The 18,678-nt window shown below is 37.5% G+C and overlaps 1 protein-coding gene across 4 annotated transcripts in view; it reads left to right on the top strand.

Moving 5' to 3' along the window:
* Window positions 1-17,253, top strand: part of DIAPH2 (diaphanous related formin 2) — a 982,036-nt gene extending 964,783 nt beyond the window's left edge. For all 4 annotated transcript variants that reach the window (XM_027534395.1, XM_027534394.1, XM_027534393.1 and 1 more), the window contains one exon: window positions 14,957-17,253. In XM_027534395.1, coding sequence (XP_027390196.1) covers window positions 14,957-15,021 — 65 coding nt within the window. In that variant the 3' untranslated portion in view covers window positions 15,022-17,253. The remainder of the gene's footprint in view (window positions 1-14,956) is intronic.
* The last annotated feature ends 1,425 nt before the right edge of the window (window positions 17,254-18,678 follow it).

The raw sequence follows: 18,678 nt of genomic DNA, 5'->3' as shown, positions 1-18,678 counted from the left end.
AGAGTAAAGTAATGCTTTGTGCCAAGATTCACCTCTCCAAACCCACACCGCCTGCTTTAACCAGGAATAATAACCCAGGGTATGTATCTTTTTGAAAATGGGTCAGCATTGTCCACCATAGAAAGACAGACTGTTTTTAATTTATGGTTTATTGGTAACATGTTGCCACAAAGCAATTTTTAAGTCTCATTTGATTTTACCATTGAAGTCAAACTTTCCAGATGATGTCAACAAAGTTCAACATACCTCATCCTTCTGAATTATACGTATCTTTTCGGAGAGGCAATATTTAGGTTCACGTCTTAAGACTAGAACTTTTAGAATTTAGAATCTAAGATACATGAAATCCTTAATAGGTGACAACAGTATATGAAGACAAATTTATCTCTGCCGTAAAACCAGCCTACTTGTAAGCCATTACTTCCTGACTAGGGAACATTCTGTGGCCCTTTTTTAGGCAGGGCAGAAAATGATACCTGATTTGTCTTTTTTTTTTTTTTTTTCTTTTCATTATGGTGTACTTAGTGATGGTACATTCATGCAGATTACATATTGAATCCTAAACTGCTCTTTAAGTTGAGAACAGTATGTGCTTTTGCTCTGAAGGCTGAAATTTTTACATCCTACCTAGGTTGCTTCCCTAATTTACCAAGTTAATCATGCTCAGTTCCAAAAATTCAGACATGGAAAAATATAAAAAAGAAAACATGATCTCACCATTTAGAGATAGCCACTATTTTTATTCATATATAGCCTTCCAAATTCTTTATTATGAAATGAGACTATAATATGGACCTCTGTCAAGCACATATAGATCTATATGATAATTTAGAAATGGCTGCATTGTATCCTAGTGTATGTGGGTCTCATCCTTTATTTATCCAATCCTGTGATGAACAGATAGGCTTTTTACAGTTTTCACTAGTAGAAACAATGTTGCAAAGAACATGGATGTGCAGCCATCCATATTTATACATCTGTCTGAGAATATGAGGACTGGCTTTATTCCAGTAGACTTAAATGTCAGGAAAGGTTCTTTCAGATTTCTTGTATGAGGAATAAGTTGCTAGTTAGTAGCCATTGTTTATCATCTAAAAGCTCAGCCTGCACTTGGGTTGTGCATAGATTGCCTTAGAAACTGCAACTACAAAGGCACCTCTGTCAGTTATGAATATGACATTGAGAAGCCATGTTTTAACTGTCCTAATTGCTCATATTTAAAACAATTGCTGACTGGCTTCTACCTTAAGGGACAGTTTATATTCTAAAACAATGGCGCTGGCAGCTGCTAAAGTGTCTGTGATATTAACCATACAGGTTGCCTTTGTCCGTACAACTGGTTAAGTAATTAAGCACAGGCTAGCATGGGGAACACTGCTAATGGGAAGCACCTGTTTATAGTCGCACACGTTGTAAGTTGTAGGTTAATATCTCCCCGCCTCAAAATCATAGCATGTGGGATAGTTCTGTGATCCTGTCGTTTGGGAAATGGAAGCATCATGCAGGGGAAAGTCTGCCATTTCTTCCTTACTACAGAAGCCACCGAGCTTACGTAACCCCAGAGAACCCGGGGCTACTGAAGCTGGGGAATTGGGCTGACTCCTCTCAAACTTCCATCATCAGCAAAAAGCAGGTAGCCCAGACCCACAAGATAGATTGCACATGTTAAAAACAAAAAGAGTATATATGTAGTCTTAGAGTGATTTAGAAACAAAAACAGATGACAAGTAAATATATTCTAGGTCAGCATATCAGCAACAAAGCTCAGGCAGATCACAAACAACTGCCACAGAAAATGACAGAGGATTGTCCATCATATGATCAAAGTTAGAGAAATGGCTGATGCCTAACATTCTTAGTCATAGGGATTTCTGTCACACGTGGAGTAGAAAGGCATGAGATGACAGGTGGTAGGAATGATTTGACCCTGTATCCACATTGTCATTTAACAGCTAGTTTATCTGCATCAACCCAAATGGTTGCACAAGTTCTCATCTTGCCAAGTACTCTTGGCCCAGGTCACTACAATCTATGTTTGCCTTGATCAGCTTTTCTGCTGCCACTCTTAATTGTGCTAGCTAGGCTTCAGCAGTAGACCCTAACCAGATGATGCCAGAGGACCTCATTTCTCCTGGGTAATTTTGTTGTGGGTTTTTTTTCTAGGTTGTCTGTTTGTTTTGAACAAACTGCTGTCTTTGTTTTGAACTGCTGTCTTCTCTGAAAATCATTCGGGAATTTTTTGGGTTTTTAAAAATACCATTAAAATTAAAATCACATGTTTATGGAAACAGCTATCATCTGATTATGGAAACACTAGGAATCTGGTTGGTGCATTCCCCTTCATTATTTTCCTCCGTGTCCTAGAAAATAGTTGTTAAATATATGTAGAGTTCTGATTCTCCTTTTATATCTCCATTGCTTTACATGCCCCCAAATAGGAAAAATTTGATAATTAAAATAGCAACATAAGGAACTAGAGGTCACTTTCTCTAATCAAAAATTAATTGCAACATTTCTATTTCTTTTTGTTGAAAAACCCACCTATCTGCTAAGGGCTAATTGAGATGACGTTTTCCCTGATCCCCCAACTCCAGCACTCAAGGGATATGATTTTTCTCTTTGAACCTCCATTGCATGTACTGTTGTTGTTCAGTTGCTCAATCGTGTTGCCTGAGAAATCAGTGCTCACACTTCACTGGATGTAAGGTGTTGACTGAAGCCTAGGGCACTCTGACTCCTTACAGCTAGTAAGCAGTTCTCAGGTACATCCTGGCACTTCTAGTGTTCAGTTCAGTTGCTCAGGCATGTCCGACTCTTTGCAACCCCATGGACTACAGCACGCCAGGCCTCCCTGTCCATCACCAACTCCCAGAGTTTACTCAAACTCATGTCCATTGAGTCAGTGATGCCATCCAACCATCTCATCCTCTGTTGTCCCCTTCTCCTCCCGATTTCAATCTTTCCCAGCATCAGGGTCTTTTCCAATGAGTCAGTTCTTCGTATCAGGTGGCCAAAGGATTGGAGCTTCAGCCTCAGCATCAGACTCTAAGAGATGCTATAAGAGACATATAGTTAGTTTCATGTTAGAGTTGTTTATACATTTATCCTTTCCTTCCTAAAAACTTATAAAGGTGCCTTTTATGGTACTCTGCAGATATTTTATTCAGTAAAAATTTATGGGTGGATGAAAGGAAGGAAGAGAGGGAGGGAGGGAGGGTTTTCTTTCCTTTGCCTATATTATTAGCAAATAATATTCTCTGTGTATAAGCAGTATAGTAGAAGGTGAATTGCAGGAGCAGCTTTTGATTCATTGCTAATGATTAGATGATTAATCAACAGAGTTTTTGAAAAATCTCTGGATGTAATCCACTGTGGAAGACACTTGAGCAGATCTGTTACAGTTTGTGTGAATTCTGTTAGTTTGCTCTTCAGTGTAAGTTTCACTTATATAATATACTTGGGAGCTTTCCCAACTATTTTCTAATATTATTCAGTTTTATTTTGTCACTCTTCTGTATTTTCCCGATAGGCAGGCATTGTCATCAGACTTTCAACCTCATATAAAATTTGTCTTAGGCCCTGACTATATTTCCTAGTGAAGAAGGAAATGCATGGCTAATAAACAAAACCAAGAACATTTTTTAAAATTTTATTCATTAGCTTTAACATTGAGTCCAGAGATAATTGGTAGCAAGTTCTGTGGCAGTTGAAATATTGAATATACTGACTTTATTTTTTTCTGTGCCATACTTTTCCAAAATCCCTTGAAATACTCAAGATATAAATTAGGTAAATACTAGTCATTTAAAATCCCAAGAGGTTAATTGTACATGTTATGAAAATACCATGTTTATGATAGATAAAAGTAAACACTGCATATTTTCTACATTTATAGCTTAATATGGATTGTTTTTAATGCCTTGAAGTAATATTATTATACTATGTGATTTTACTTTTATCACGTATTTCAATCTTCCTAAAGTTGCTATAATTGAGTTTGTTTGATAATATACCTTTATATTACTATGAGACTTGATAGTTTGCAAAATGTGAGGTTCATAATAGAGACAGAGAGTCGACTTACTACCTGGCAGGGAGGATAAGAAGAAAGTGAAATATAGAAAAGTGATTTAATCTCACTACTGCAGTTTTGTAAAATATAATTTGCTTTTCCCCTAGCACAGCAGAGTTTCATGCTGATAACAAGCTACTGAATTAATAAATCCATTGCAACTATTGAGACTTTTCCTTTAATAACATGACGAATGCTGAGCATTAAGAAAAGGAAAGGCATTCTTTGTACAGATATTACTTCTACCAGATCTACATCCCTAACCTTAGGAAAAATGCCATCATACACTGAGCAATATCAATGTGAAAATAATTTGTGCATCTCAATTAGAATACAGTATTTTCCACATAAAATCACACTGTTTCCTGGAACACATTAGCTTATTTTCCAATTGGAAAGATATTTAGAGGTCTATTTTTTTATCATTACATGTGCTTAACTCCAATTACAGTTAATGGGAGTTGTGTGTCTATAGTCACAGTAGCCTCTGAACTACTTAACATTATTGCTTTCCATTACCATCCTCATTAGAATAACTTTCATCTCTTCTACTAAACTGAACTACCATGGTAATCTGGATTTCTGTTTTCTTTCCGTGGATTTATTTGCATGTAACAAAGGATATAAATTACATAACATGGCCTGTTTCTAGTTTTGAAAACATTACAATGTCACTGAGATTAGAATAGGGTTAGAACTATTTAGAAGAAATAGTGAAGTTGCTCAGTCATGTCTGACTGTTTGCGACCACATGGACTGTAGCCCACCGGGCTCCTCCATCTGTGGGATTTTCCAGGCAAGAATAGTGGAGTGGCTTACCATTTCCTTCTCCAGGGTATCTTCCCAACCCAGGGATTAAACCTCCGTCTTCCACACTGCAGGCAGGTTCTTTACTGTCTGAGCCACCAGGGAAGCCACTTAAGTAGAAGTAATTGATTGGCTTCTAGACTTGCATTTTGGAAGGGCGCCACATGTATACAATTCTGTTGGAATAAAATAATTTGATAAACTTTAACACCTATGGTATCTAGTAGACACTAAATTTGTAAAACATATTATAAAACATGAAAAAAATGTTTACAAAATAGAAGTACTATCAAGAACAAATCTATACATTTAATTCCAATTATTCAAAATTTTGATGAAGTAAAAGTAATGAAGACAAGTGCCTTATAAACTAAGTAGAATTGGTAATGCTATCTTCCTTAGTGCTGACCTGTACTGTATTTCCAGGGGAAAAAATGATAAGAAGACAAGGAAAGGGGCTTGTTAAGTTTTTAAGAAAATGAAGAACCCGAGAAGAACTCTTAAAAACATCACTAGGAACTTTAGAGTCACTTGACTCATTGGCACTCAACAAATAGACATCTGCCTAGCCTTAGTAGGATAGGCTAGTTACTACGTATTGAGTTTGTTTGTCAAGCTGTATTGTTTTCAAGATGTTTTGTGATTATAGCATGATGTAGAGTTCTAAAATGTGCTCAAAAAATACGTTTGAAAGGAAAATATACATTACAGAGGATTATTTCCACCAGATATTAAAACATATTATGAGGCTAAAATAATAAAATCAGAAGTCACTGGCATAAAAATAGTTGGAAAAATACTTAAGTCGATGGAAAAGAAATGTACCCTAGTATAGGTTATTTGGTGGTGGCTCAGATGGGAAAGAATCCACCTGCAGTGGGGGAGACCTGAGTTCGATCCTTGGTTTGGGAAGATCCCCTGGAGGAGGGCATGGCAATCCACTCCAGTATTCTTGCTTGGAGAATCCCCATGGACAGAGGAGCCTGGCAGGCTACAGTCCATGGGGTCACAATGAGTCAGACATGACTGAGCGACTAAGCACAGCAGCACAGCATAGGTAATTTGACATAGGATAAAGAGATATATCATGAATCAGTTTAGAAATTCATGATTATTCAACAAATGGTGCTGGAACAACCAGCTTCCTCTTTGCAAGGAAAAAAGCAAGCAAGCAATGTGGAAGCTTACCTGATATTGTACAACAAAAATTCTAAATCATTTAAATAAATGTTTTTTAAAAAATCAAACCTTAAAGGACAATAAAAGATACAGTTGAATGTTTATCAAATGTCTCTGCCTAGAGAAAGACTTTCTCAGCTTAACAATAAAAGAATGGATCACAATGTAAAAGACTGACTGATTTCACTACATACAAATAATAAAAATGAAACCATATGTTCTTGAAAGCCAACAACATGAACCAAATAACAGGCAATCAACAAACTAAGGAAAATATTTCAGTTGGTTACTATCTATCTTTAAAATGTAGAGTTCAAAATAAAAACAAAGCAAAACTAAGACCCTAATAAATTATTGGGTAAGGGATATGATCAGCATTTAAAGGAAGAAATATAAATGGATAATAGCATTTGAAAATTTCTGCTTTGCTAGAATTTGAAGAAGGGCAAAAAGAGGCAATCATATGCTTTTCACATTAGCACATTGTCAAGAGATTAATGCCTAACAATGAGATAAGACAAATTAATTTACTTACTGCCAATTGGATTTAAATTAATACAACTATTCTGGAATACGATTTGGACTTAATTTTGCATACTTAACAATGCTACTTCTATACATGATGTGTATAAAATAAAATATAAACTATAAGGATGTTCATTGCAAGGCTTTTTATAATAGAAAAAAAATGGAAGCAGCCTGAATGCCCAACAGTAGAGAAATGGTTAACCAAATTGTGGCATATTTATATAGAAAGAAGAGTATGTAGCCATTAAAAATTTTATTTTCAGTATCATGTTTCAGAAGTTTAATGACATACAAAATTTCTATTATACAATAAAATGTTAAATGAAAAAAGTAGAACACCAAATTGCATATATAGTTTAAGCTCAACATGTTTTTTTAAAAGACACTATTCTGGTAAATGAAGAGAACGAATCTGGTCAATGAATGGAGAAACTGGCTGTCCACTAGGAGATTAGGCCCAAACCTAATTCAGGTGCCACCTTCCTTCCAGTTGTTTGTAGTGAGTGAGAAACTGTATCAAGTCAGGATCCTCAAAAACAAAGGGGGAGAAAAAAGCAACAGTTTTGAAATCATGGTACAGAGGGGAAAAAAAGATGTAAATTCGTATGAGATGATTTCAGTATAACAGTCTAAAATAATCTTTCATCAGTATTTGGCATGTGAATAGCTACTTCAATAGACATTTCCTAAGGTGACCTAACCCTGGAGAAGGGAGCACAACCTACTCCAGTATTATTGTCTGGAGAATTCCATGGATAGAGAAGCCTGGTGGGGCTACAGTCCATGGGGTCATAAAGAGTCAGACACGACTGAGAGAATAACACATACACAAGGCAACCTAAAGTTTTCTTGGTTTTCTTAGCCTGAGCTGCACAAAACCCATCCTCTGTTTGCTTTTTTTTTTTTTTTTTTTGCTGGAAACAATGCCTATCCATTGATGATAAATCTGCCACACCATCATTTTTGAAGAGTTTTGGAGAAAAGAAAGCTCACAATAAAGTGTAGAGGCTTTCTTTTACTTTGTTTTCTAGGCAGCTAATTAGCATTAAAATGGGATGTTTCGCCACACAATGTGACAATGTGCAGTGTATGCCAGGCACACTTATTTTATGTTACCCTATTGGGAGGGTATAGTTGCATTGTGTTTGAGTAAGTCATGTCAATACATCTAACATGTCTATGAAGCACCAGTTCTTCCATAGACAACAGGTGGATACCTAACCTGGGGGGGAATGAATAATGGACAAGTCTTTTTATCACAGGTTTTCAATCTCAAGTGGACCTGCTCATGCAATATACAACACACAGCCCTCTACCTTTGGCATACACTCACTGTGGTAGAGGAGTGATTAAACGTTTCTCGGTTACATACTACAAGCTTGAGTCCTTTGGTCTGTCTCACACCACATTTTTTTTTTTTTTAAGATTTATGATAAGGTTATTCCTCAGTTATTTCACCTGACAAAGTTTTCAGTAGGAAGGAAATTAGCAGTGTAGATGTGGATATGGATCTGAAATTTTGTGACATTCAGGTATTTCATGAATGATGCACTTTGTACATAGTTGTTTAATAAATGATTGCATGAATGAATTTTAGAGCAATACAATAACAGGTTTAATCTATTCACTCAGGACTCCATTGGGAAGGTTTTGAGATGAATGCCAAATCAATTTATGCTTAGAAAATCATAAAGCTTCTTACTTTTACAACAGTGGGGAAAGCCTTGACAGTGGTTTGAGCTGGTTAACCTGATATTCACAGTGTACAGAAGCATGTTTTAGCTGGGCCATGTATTTACATTTTCTTTTCTGTGACAGATTGGCATATTGTTTTGGATTTGGTCACCTCTCCTCCATGGACTGCACATTTTCATATAACTATGTCCCTCTCCTCAGTTTCATACTATGACTATGTTACTCTCTGTAGAAATAGAATCTTTTCACTTTCACATGGGGCATCAAGCCTTTGGTGACCAAAAAGAATCTGATAGTGTATGCATGCCCAACTCTGGTGGATTTAGAGGGTACATCTTGGGACTGACATCTCAGGTTCTATATAGCATTAATCTTTGTGTTTACAAACAATAGAATCCCTTAATGAATTCTTAGACCATGAGGATACATTAGATTCTCTAGGCTTGCTTATTCATATGTTACCTCGTACATTCAGAAAATGGAAACAGAGGAAGATTATGACAAATCATGTTCCCTCAGCCTCTAATATAATGTTTTCCTGTATCTCATTGCACAGTATGCCCAACAAGTAAACACACATAGATTGATGCTTCCCCCCATCTTCCTTTCTTTGATTTCCAAAAATACAACAAGGCAAATTGGAAAGGGAAACCACTACTGATTAACAAAGCCCTCCCCATCACCGCAGGTAAATACATATTTTCTAAACTATTGACTGGAAGAGAGACTCCTATTTTTTTTTTCCATCTAAACAGTTCTAGTATTAGTAGTGTTGGGAGAATAAGATTGGGTTGAAAAGTGAATTTGGTTCAGTCTGGGTCTCCTGGAGTTCTCAAATCATATCACACGGGCACCTGCCTCCTTCACCTATGTTTCTAAATAGGAAATTCAGGCACTCTCACAATCACCCAAATAACTCCATCACCTCTGACAGCAGTAATAACTAGCATTTGCTCTTTTCTCAGAAATTTGATGCCAAGTATGTGTCTTGACCTCATAAGGATCAGAACACTATTACTCATTAGTATTTAGTTGTATTTTTAAAAAATTCAATGATTCTTGGAACTTCCTTGGTGGTCCAGTGGCCAAGACTCCATGCTCCCAATGCAGGAGACCCAGGTTCAATCCCTGCTCAGGGAAATAGGTCTCTGAAGATCCCATGCAGCCAAATAAATAAATAATTTTTTTAATAAATAAAAATTTGATGATTCTCAATCTTTGCCTCAAAGAAAACATGAATCGAGGTATGAAAATTTGCTACCATTAGATTGTAAGCTATTAGAATGTGAAAAGAGATGAATATTTGTATTGATATATATTCATATTATATATATATATATATATATATATATATATATATATATATAACATTATCCTCTAAATTACACTTCTGCACTGATCCATACAAGTCTAGAGTATAAACGTATATTTTGTACCTAGAATAGTTTTAACATAAACACAGAGAATTGTAAATAAATCATAGAAACCCAGATCAGTCATTGCTGCCATTATTTCTAGAGTCATTTTTTCATAAACAATGTTGGAGGTTGACATTTCAAAAATACAAGTAATGACCTTTACAGAATTGCTTCTACTTACAATTATCTCATAAACATAGGGACCAATTAAGTACCAAAAATATTTAAAGAGAGACAGAGACAGAGAAGGAAGGGAGAGAGGGAGATAAAGAGAAAGGAAGGGAAGAACTGTAGAATAATTCTCTTGTGTGTATGCCAAGAAGTGGATTTGGGCTGTGAACCAATGTTTATCCTGCCTTCCAAAAGCTTTAATGTCCTTTTCTCAGTTCATTTTGACTTGAAAGTTTATTTTCTCACATCAGATGCTACCAATAAAGCTGCAGTTTGATGTGAATCCTGACATCATTTACTTCTGCAAGGCTAGGTTTTTGCATGTGGTGCTTTTCTTGAATCCAGTGGGCAGTGAACGGTGGTATGGGGTACCAATAGCAGTCCTGGAGTGAACGTGAATGCCAGTTGACCTTCGTGTGTGGGATTACCAAGGCACAAGCCTTTTTTCCAGCTGGGACAATCCTCTGTGAATGCCACCATCATTCTCATATCTGATAGCTTTAACACTGAGCACTTAAATGCTAGCAATTCAATGGTAACCATCATATTACAATCTCATTTGTAAATGTCTTCTAAAAAGTCCCCAACCAACCTGTATGTGAATCAGTGACATCTAAGTAATAAGCCCTTTATCTCAAAATGTTATCTTTACAGTTTTAGTGGATTGTGATTGCTATCACAAATTAAATAATGGAATTTTTAATGGTATCTTTAAAAGGATACCCAAATAATCCATCACTCAGATATATCTCTGAATAGAAAAAATATCTCTTTCTTTCTCACTTCTCAGTGATAATAATGCATTATAAGGCACTTTAAGCGTATGGCTGTTTGGCTCAGTACACTGATCAGATCAGATCAGATAAGTCACTCAGTCATGTCAGACTCTTTTCGACCCCATGAATCGCAGCACGCCAGGCCTCCCTGTCCATCACCAACTCCCGGAGTTCACTCAGACTCACGTCCATCGAGTCAATGATGCCATCCAGCCATCTCATCCTCTGTCGTCCCCTTCTCTTCCTGCCCCCAATCACTCCCAGCATCAGAGTCTCTTCCAATGAGTCAACTCTTCGCATGAGGTGGCCAAAGTACTGGAGTTTCAGCTTCAGCATCATTCCCTCCAAAGAAATCCCAGGGCTGATCTCCTTCACAATGGACTGGTTGGATCTCCTTGCAGTCCAAGGGACTCTCAAGAGTCTTCTCCAACACCACAGTTCAAAAGCATCAATTCTTCGGTGCTCAGCCTTCTTCACAGTCCAATTCTCACATCCATACATGACCACAGGAAAAACCATAGCCTTGACTAGATGAACCTTTGTTGGCATAGTAATGTCTCTGCTTTTGAATATGCTATCTAGGTTGGTCATAACTTTCCTTCCAAGGAGTAAGCGTCTTTTAATTTCATGGCTGCAGTCACCATCTGTAGTGATTTTGGAGCCCAGAAAAATAAAGTCTGACACTGTTTCCACTGTTTCCCGATCTATTTCCCATGAAGTGGTGGGACCGGATGCCATGACCTTCGTTTTCTGAATGTTGAGCTTTAAGCCAACTTTTTCACTCTCCACTTTCACTTTTATCAAGAGGCTTTTGAGTTCCTCTTTCACTTTCTGCCATAAGGGTGGTGTCATCTGCATATCTGAGGTTATTGATATTTCTCCCGGCAATCTTGATTCCAGCTTGTGTTTCTTCCAGTCCAGCATTTCTCATGATGTACTCTGCATATAAGTTAAATAAACAGGGTGACAATATACAGCCTTGATGAATTCCTTTTCCTATTTGGAACCAGTCTGTTGTTCCATGACCAGTTCTAACTGTTGCTTCCTGACCTGCATATAAATTTCTCAAGAGGCAGATCAGGTGGTCTGGTATTCCCATCTGTTGAAGAATTTTCCACAGTTTATTGTGATCCATACAGTCAAAGGCTTTGGCATAGTCAATAAAGCAGAAGTAGATGTTTTTCTGGAACTCTCTTGCTTTTTCTATGATCCAGCGGATGTTGGCAACTTGATCTCTGGTTCTTCTGCCTTTTCTAAAACCAGCTTGAACATCAGGAAGTTCACGGTTCACATATTGCTGAAGCCTGGCTTGGAGAATTTTAAGCATTACTTTACTAGCGTGTGAGATGAGTGCAATTGTGCGGTAGTTTGAGCATTCTTTGGCATTGCCTTTCTTTGGGATTGGAATGAAAACTGACCTTTTCCAGTCCTGTGGCCACTGCTGAGTTTTCCAAATTTGCTGGCATATTGAGTGCAGCACTTTTACAGTATCATCTTTCAGGATTTGGAGTAGCTCAACTGGAATTCCATCACCTCCACTAGCTTTGTTCATAGTGATGTTTTCTAAGGCCCACTTGACTTCACATTCCAGGATGTCTGGCTCTAGGTCAGTGATCACACCATCGTGATTATCTGGGTCGTGAAGGTCTTTTTTGTACAGTTCTTCTATGTATTCTTGCCATCTCTTCTTAATATCTTCTGCTTCTGTTAGGTCCATACCATTTCTGTCCTTTATTGAGCTCATCTTTTCCACTGTATGATTATACAGTGGAAGTGAGAAACAGATATAAGGGCCTAGATCTGATAGATAGAGTGCCTGATGAACTATGGAATGAGGTTCATGACATTGTACAGGAGACAGGGATCAAGACCATTCCCATAGAAAAGAAATGCAAAAAAGCAAAATGGCTGTCTGGGGAGGCCTTACAAATAGCTGTGAAAAGAAGAGAAGCAAAAAGCAAAGGAGAAAAGGAAAGCTATAAACATCTGAATGCAGAGTTCCAAAGAATAGCAAGAAGAGATACGAAAGCCTTCTTCAGCGATCAATGCAAAGAAATAGAGGAAAACAACAGAATGGGAAAGACTAGGGATCTCTTCAAGAAAATCAGAGATACCAAAGGAACATTTCATGCAAAGATGAGCTCGATAAAGGACAGTACACTCATACCATGGTATTAATGAGGCCAAGGTCATTGCGGCCAGTTATCTTTGCTCTATGTACTGACCACAGACTACCTGGAGTCACTCAAGAAACGCTGATGATGTGTTTCTCATCAAGAAACACAGATGAGAAAAGTTCCATGGCAAGACCTCAACATTTCTCACAGTCCATCCTCCCCATAGGAGAGGCAGGATATATTCCAGGGCTGGAAGAAGCACAAGCTGAAATCAAGATTGCCGGGAGAAATATCAATAACGTCAGATATGCAGATGACACCACCCTTACGGCAGAAAGCAAAGAACTACAGAACCTCTTGATGAAAGTGAAAGAGGAAAGTGAAAAAGTTGGCTTAAAACTCAACATTCAGAAAACTAAGATCATGGCATCTGGTTCCATCACTTCATCACAAATAGATGGGGAAACAGTGAGAGACTTTATTTTTTGGGTTTTGGCTCCAAAATCACTGCAGATGGTAACTACAGCCATGAAATTAAAAGACGCTTGCTCCCTGGAAAGAAGCTATGACCAACCTAGACAGAATATTAAAAAGCAGAGACATCACTTTGCCAACAGAGGTCCATCTAGTCAAAGCTATGGTTTTTCCAGTGGTCATGTATGGATGTGAGAGTTGGACTATAAAGAAAGCTGAGCGCTGAAGAATTGATGCTTTTGAACTGTGGTGTTGGAGAAGACTCTTGCGAGTCCCTTGGACTGCAAGGAGATCCAACCAGTCCATCCTAAAGGAAATCAGTCCTGAATATTCATTGGAAGGACTGATGCTGAAGCTGAAACTCCAATACTTTGGCCACCTGATGTGAAGAACTGACTCATTGGAAAGGACCCTGATGGTGGGAAAGATTGAAGGTGGGAGGTGAAGGGGATGACAGAGGATGAGTTAGTTGGATGGCATCAATGACTCAATGGACATGAGTTTGAGTATACTCCTGGAGTTAGGGTGATGGACAGGGAGGCCTGGAGTGCTGCAGTCCATGGGGTTGCAAAGAGTCAGACAAGACTGAAAGACTGAACTGAGACTGAGATCATCATCTTAGGGAGGAAATGAATAGGAGCTTGGGAGGCCCCAACATCTACCTCTGAATAAAGCAGCCTTGTCATTTAGGCATTAACTTTGCATTATAAGCCCCATCATACCATTGATTTGCTGTGTAACCTTCATCACTAAAGCAGAGATAATAGGATAGAATGAAATGGGTTTACCTCCCGGGGATGTTGTATGAATTAGCAAATTAACGAGTGTAAAGTGTTAGCATTTATGTAAGTGCTGGTGGTTGTGATTATTTCTAGGAACCTAGTCTCATTCTAAATAGAGAATCTAAGTATATTATGCTTCTGTCAGAAGGGGATTTTCACCCACATCAATTGCATTTAAGCTGAGCATAAAACAGAGGTGATAATAACATAGTAGTGATCACCACAATGCAGAGCTATAAACCTTTTTCCTATTAAAGCTAAAACTATTTTCAGCAACTTTCAATGCTTTTAAACTTTGCTTTCCAAGCTTTGTGCCAACAGTTCTCTCTACAGTGATTATTTTTCCTGTGATAGGTGAGGGGAATGGGACCTATTCATTATTCATTCCCATAATGACTATATAATGTATTGAATTTGTTTACATCACACAATCAAGCAAAGACTTGGTAGCTGATTTGATTGCCACATATTGCAATCATTGTAAAAAATAAAAAAAAAAAAAACTCTTTTTCAGCTCTGCCCACACTGGTGTCCTCTAGAGGTAGCCAACATACAGGTTGAAAACTCTTGGGGAATTGAAGTGCTTTCCAACAAAAGGCACTGTACATAGATCCTTTCAATTTAACATCTTTACCAAGGAATTTTGTTGTCGCCTGCTATTTCCAAAGGGACTGTGCTTGAGAGAATTCTTCCATTGCTTTTATCACTCTGATTTCACTTACCAAGAAAAGTCATTTAATGCTATTTCAGACTCTTGAAGTCAGCCTGGGAGCTACAGCATGAACTCTTCAGATCTGAGCTTCATGTTACTTATTTACATATTCATTTGAATTAATTTTTTAGGACTGTTTGAAAACCTCTCTCAACCTGACATCATGCAATAGCTGAGATCTAAAGCTCACCATGTTTTTGGTTCTCTTTTCTCTTTGTCTTACAGACAACAGACGAGTACCTTTGGAAAGGTCACGGTCTCGCCACAATGGAGGTATCTCATCTAAGTGATTCCTGATGCCAAAGAATAAGAAAATATTTAAGTAAACAAAATCATACAGTTTGAGAAGAACAAAACCTACTCTCAAGGGATGGAGAGGAAATAAGTACATTTCTGCAAAGATCAAGCTAAGCTGGATGAAATAATGTGCATATATAAAGCTATTGCAAGACTCCTCCCACAGTTATACTAACACAAACACAATTGCCAGGATTTTAAAACATGCATTTCATTTTAGTGTGAAGATGTGTATTATTTGTTATTGTGTGTGACCTGACGGTGATGATGGAAAATGTAAGAAATTGAAGAGTTCTAAAGGCATTCAAAACCATTCAGTCTGTCAAAAATGTATAATGTTACTCAAATTTTGTCACACACCACCCTCCCAAAAAAAAGGAAGAAAAGAGAAAAGAAAGAATTCATTAATGTCTACTGATTGCTGTTAAATAGAAAAGTAAAAGACCAGTGAAAAGTATGTGTGTTAATGGTTTGGAAAGGCACTGATATTGCACACTCTGTAAAAGAAGCCATCTTGGAATCTCAGAAAATGTACTACTTCATCCCCTTCAAGTTATTTAGAATCTAATCTCAAGTGAAAGTTGATGGATTCATCTGCTTTGGCTGAAATTAAACTTAACATTAATCTAGAGTTTCAGCATGATATTGCAGGCACTTATCATTGCTAAAAATAAACCAAAGTTTAACAGAAGTGGTTAGAGAAAGTAATTTAAACTTTATTTAAAGAGGTATTTTATAAGTATACACATATATCTACTTTATACAAATACTTTGTATGGCTATTTTTGAGAAAAACCTCACATTTTAATGTTTATGCTAGAGTTGAACCTGCAAATTCTGTTACCTTTATTTAGATTTTTAAAGGTAAATATTGATCCCTGTTCTCCATGGTTTCTTTCTTCTCTCTATTGCTTCTTACTCCCACGACCCCCTTGAAGGCAGGGAATAGAGTTCTAAGAGACCTGAGAGGAAAAAGATTTCTCTCTGCAGGAGGCAGCATAAAACTCTCTGATACGTCAATTGTCTTATCTGCCTCTTTCCTCCCCCTTTCCCATTCTGCCGTGGTGATCTGAAGAAGAAAAATGATATACTTTATATATGTGTAGATATTTATAATCCTGCTACAATAATTCCACATCCCAGTGACTAACTGAACTTCTCAATCATCATCATACTTAACTTACCTTATTATATTAACAAATCATTTAAATGCTGCCAAAACAACTCTAGGAGGAAAAACCAGGCTCTACATTTTTCTTAAATAGATGAGAGAGGAAAAGTCATACTTAACTTGTCTATTACTTTTTAAAATGCATTGAAAGAATGTAGTATAACTTCTCTGGAGTATAATTTTAAGACTAATCCATGCAGATGATTATGATTATTGTGAAAGTTTTCTTATAGGTATATTTCTTATATAGAAAATCCTATTTCTACTTCCTCTAAAGCACATTATAGATATTCAGAAAGAACAAATGACTGGCTTGGCAAATCACTACCTGAGATAATGAAAACAAGTGACCAATAGCTCACAGTTTCTTTTATACAGATGTATAGTCATTCAAACTGCTGCCTTTTCCTCCAGTTCATTCTTACTTAGGTCTTATCCTTTGCAAAGCTCTGAAGATGCTACAATAGAGAAATCAAAAACAGTAATAGAATCTGAGATTTTACAATTTTATCCTGTCTTAAGACACACACATATGCACACACACAAAGAAGTTTAAGGGATATATCAATTTCACATGCTGTTTTGTAACAATAACAACAACAAACACTTAGGTTCTACTAATTTATGTAAATACTTAACATATTTTTAACTTCACAAAGTCTTTTCTGAAATCTTCATTGTATGGCTTCTTTGAGTCTTTTGATAGTTTTTCAGACTGTAGGAAAATGATATTTTGAAACATTCACCCTGACTAATATTTCGGGACATTTCCCATGCTATATTATCAAGCTAGTCAAGGTAGAAATACTGTTGCATATCACCTTTTCCAGATGTGAACTTGCCTTATTTTTTAGTTTGTGGGGAAAAAAAAGTACAGTTATTGATAAATTATATATTTGTATTTAGAGTAATCCTACACACTTTTCACAAACATTGAGACCTTTCAGGGTCTTTCATGAAGTTCTGATAACTCAATTAAAGGGTTTGCTTCCCAGATTTATAATGATCCTGCCCTAGCCATTTGTAGTTTGTTTTGGGTTGAAAATTATCACCAGAAAAAAATGCATAATGACATTTTTAGTACAGAGTGTATAGAGTCAAATTATACTAAATCTTTTATTGGGTTTATTACTGCCATAATTGAGAAGCACCTTCCCTGGTGGCTAAGATGATAAAGAATCTGCCTGCAGTGCAAGAGACATGGGTTCCATCTCTGGGTCAGAAAGATCTCCTGGAGAAGGGAATGGCTATGCATTCCAGTAATCTTGCCTGGAGAATCCCATGGACAGAGGAGTCTGGTGGGCTACAGTCCATGGGGTTGAGAGCAAAACCAGTCTTTGAGCTTCCCAGGTGGCTCTGATGGTAAAGAATCCACCTGCAGTACAGGAGACCTGGGTTCAATTTCTCCTGCTCCCCTGGAGAAGGCAATGGCTTCCCACTCCAGTGTTCTTGCCTGGAAAATCCCATGGACATAGGAGCCTGGTGGGCTACAGTCCATGGGGGTCGCAAAGAGTCAGACATGACTGAGCGACTAAGCACATACACACACAATTTATACAGATTTTCTTCAGTGCAAAACCCTTTAAAATGTTTACTAGTTGTATTAGTTTCCTTTGGCTGCTGTAATAAATTACCACAAACTAGGTGACCTAACATATCAAAAATTTATTCTCTCATGGTTGTTGTGGCCAGATGTCCAAAATCCAGGGCCATGCTCCCTCCAGAGGCTCTAGAGGAAAATTTTCCCTTGTCTCTTCCAACTTTGGGTGGCTATTGGCATTCCTTGGGTTATGGCCACATCTCTCTGCTCTGTCTTCATGTTACCTTCTGATCTGTGTACTTAATCTCCCTATGGCTCTCTTATAAGGACACTTTTGTTATAATTTCAAGCCCACTGAGATAATCCAGGATAATTTCATATGAAGAGCCTAAATTTAATTCCAAATAAGGTAACCTTCAAAGGTTCTGGGGATTAAAATATGGACATATCTTTTTGGAGGTGACCTTTAGCCCACTACAGTCTGCCTTCTGGACCCCCAAATTTATGTCTGTCCCCTGTGCAAAATATATTCACCCTACCCTAATATTCCCCAAAGTCTCAAACCTAAAGTTTAAACTCTCATCCAAACATCATCATTTCAAAAGTCCCAAATCTCATCTAGATCATCTAAATCAGCAACAGGTCAGAACCCTAGGGCAAAATTCCTTTTTGCATCTGTGAATCAGTGAAACATGACCTCAACAAGGCTCCTGCTTCCAAAATGCAGCAATAGGATAGGCATGTGATAATAGTTATAGACATTCCTATTCCAAAAGGAAAAAAATGGAACAAACATAGAAATGAGTTCCTTGTCCTGATGAGTTTCAGAATTTGGCCCGGCAGACTCCCTTTCCCTGGTGGCTCAGATGGTAAATGCAGGACACCTGGGTTGGAAAGGTTGCTCCCTAGTTGGGAAGATCTTCTGGAGGAGGGCATGGC

The sequence above is a fragment of the Bos indicus x Bos taurus genome, chromosome X (genome assembly GCF_003369695.1).
Source record: "Bos indicus x Bos taurus breed Angus x Brahman F1 hybrid chromosome X, Bos_hybrid_MaternalHap_v2.0, whole genome shotgun sequence".
Lineage (NCBI taxonomy): Eukaryota > Metazoa > Chordata > Mammalia > Artiodactyla > Bovidae > Bos > Bos indicus x Bos taurus.
This window is presented reverse-complemented; position numbering and strand designations above follow the sequence as displayed.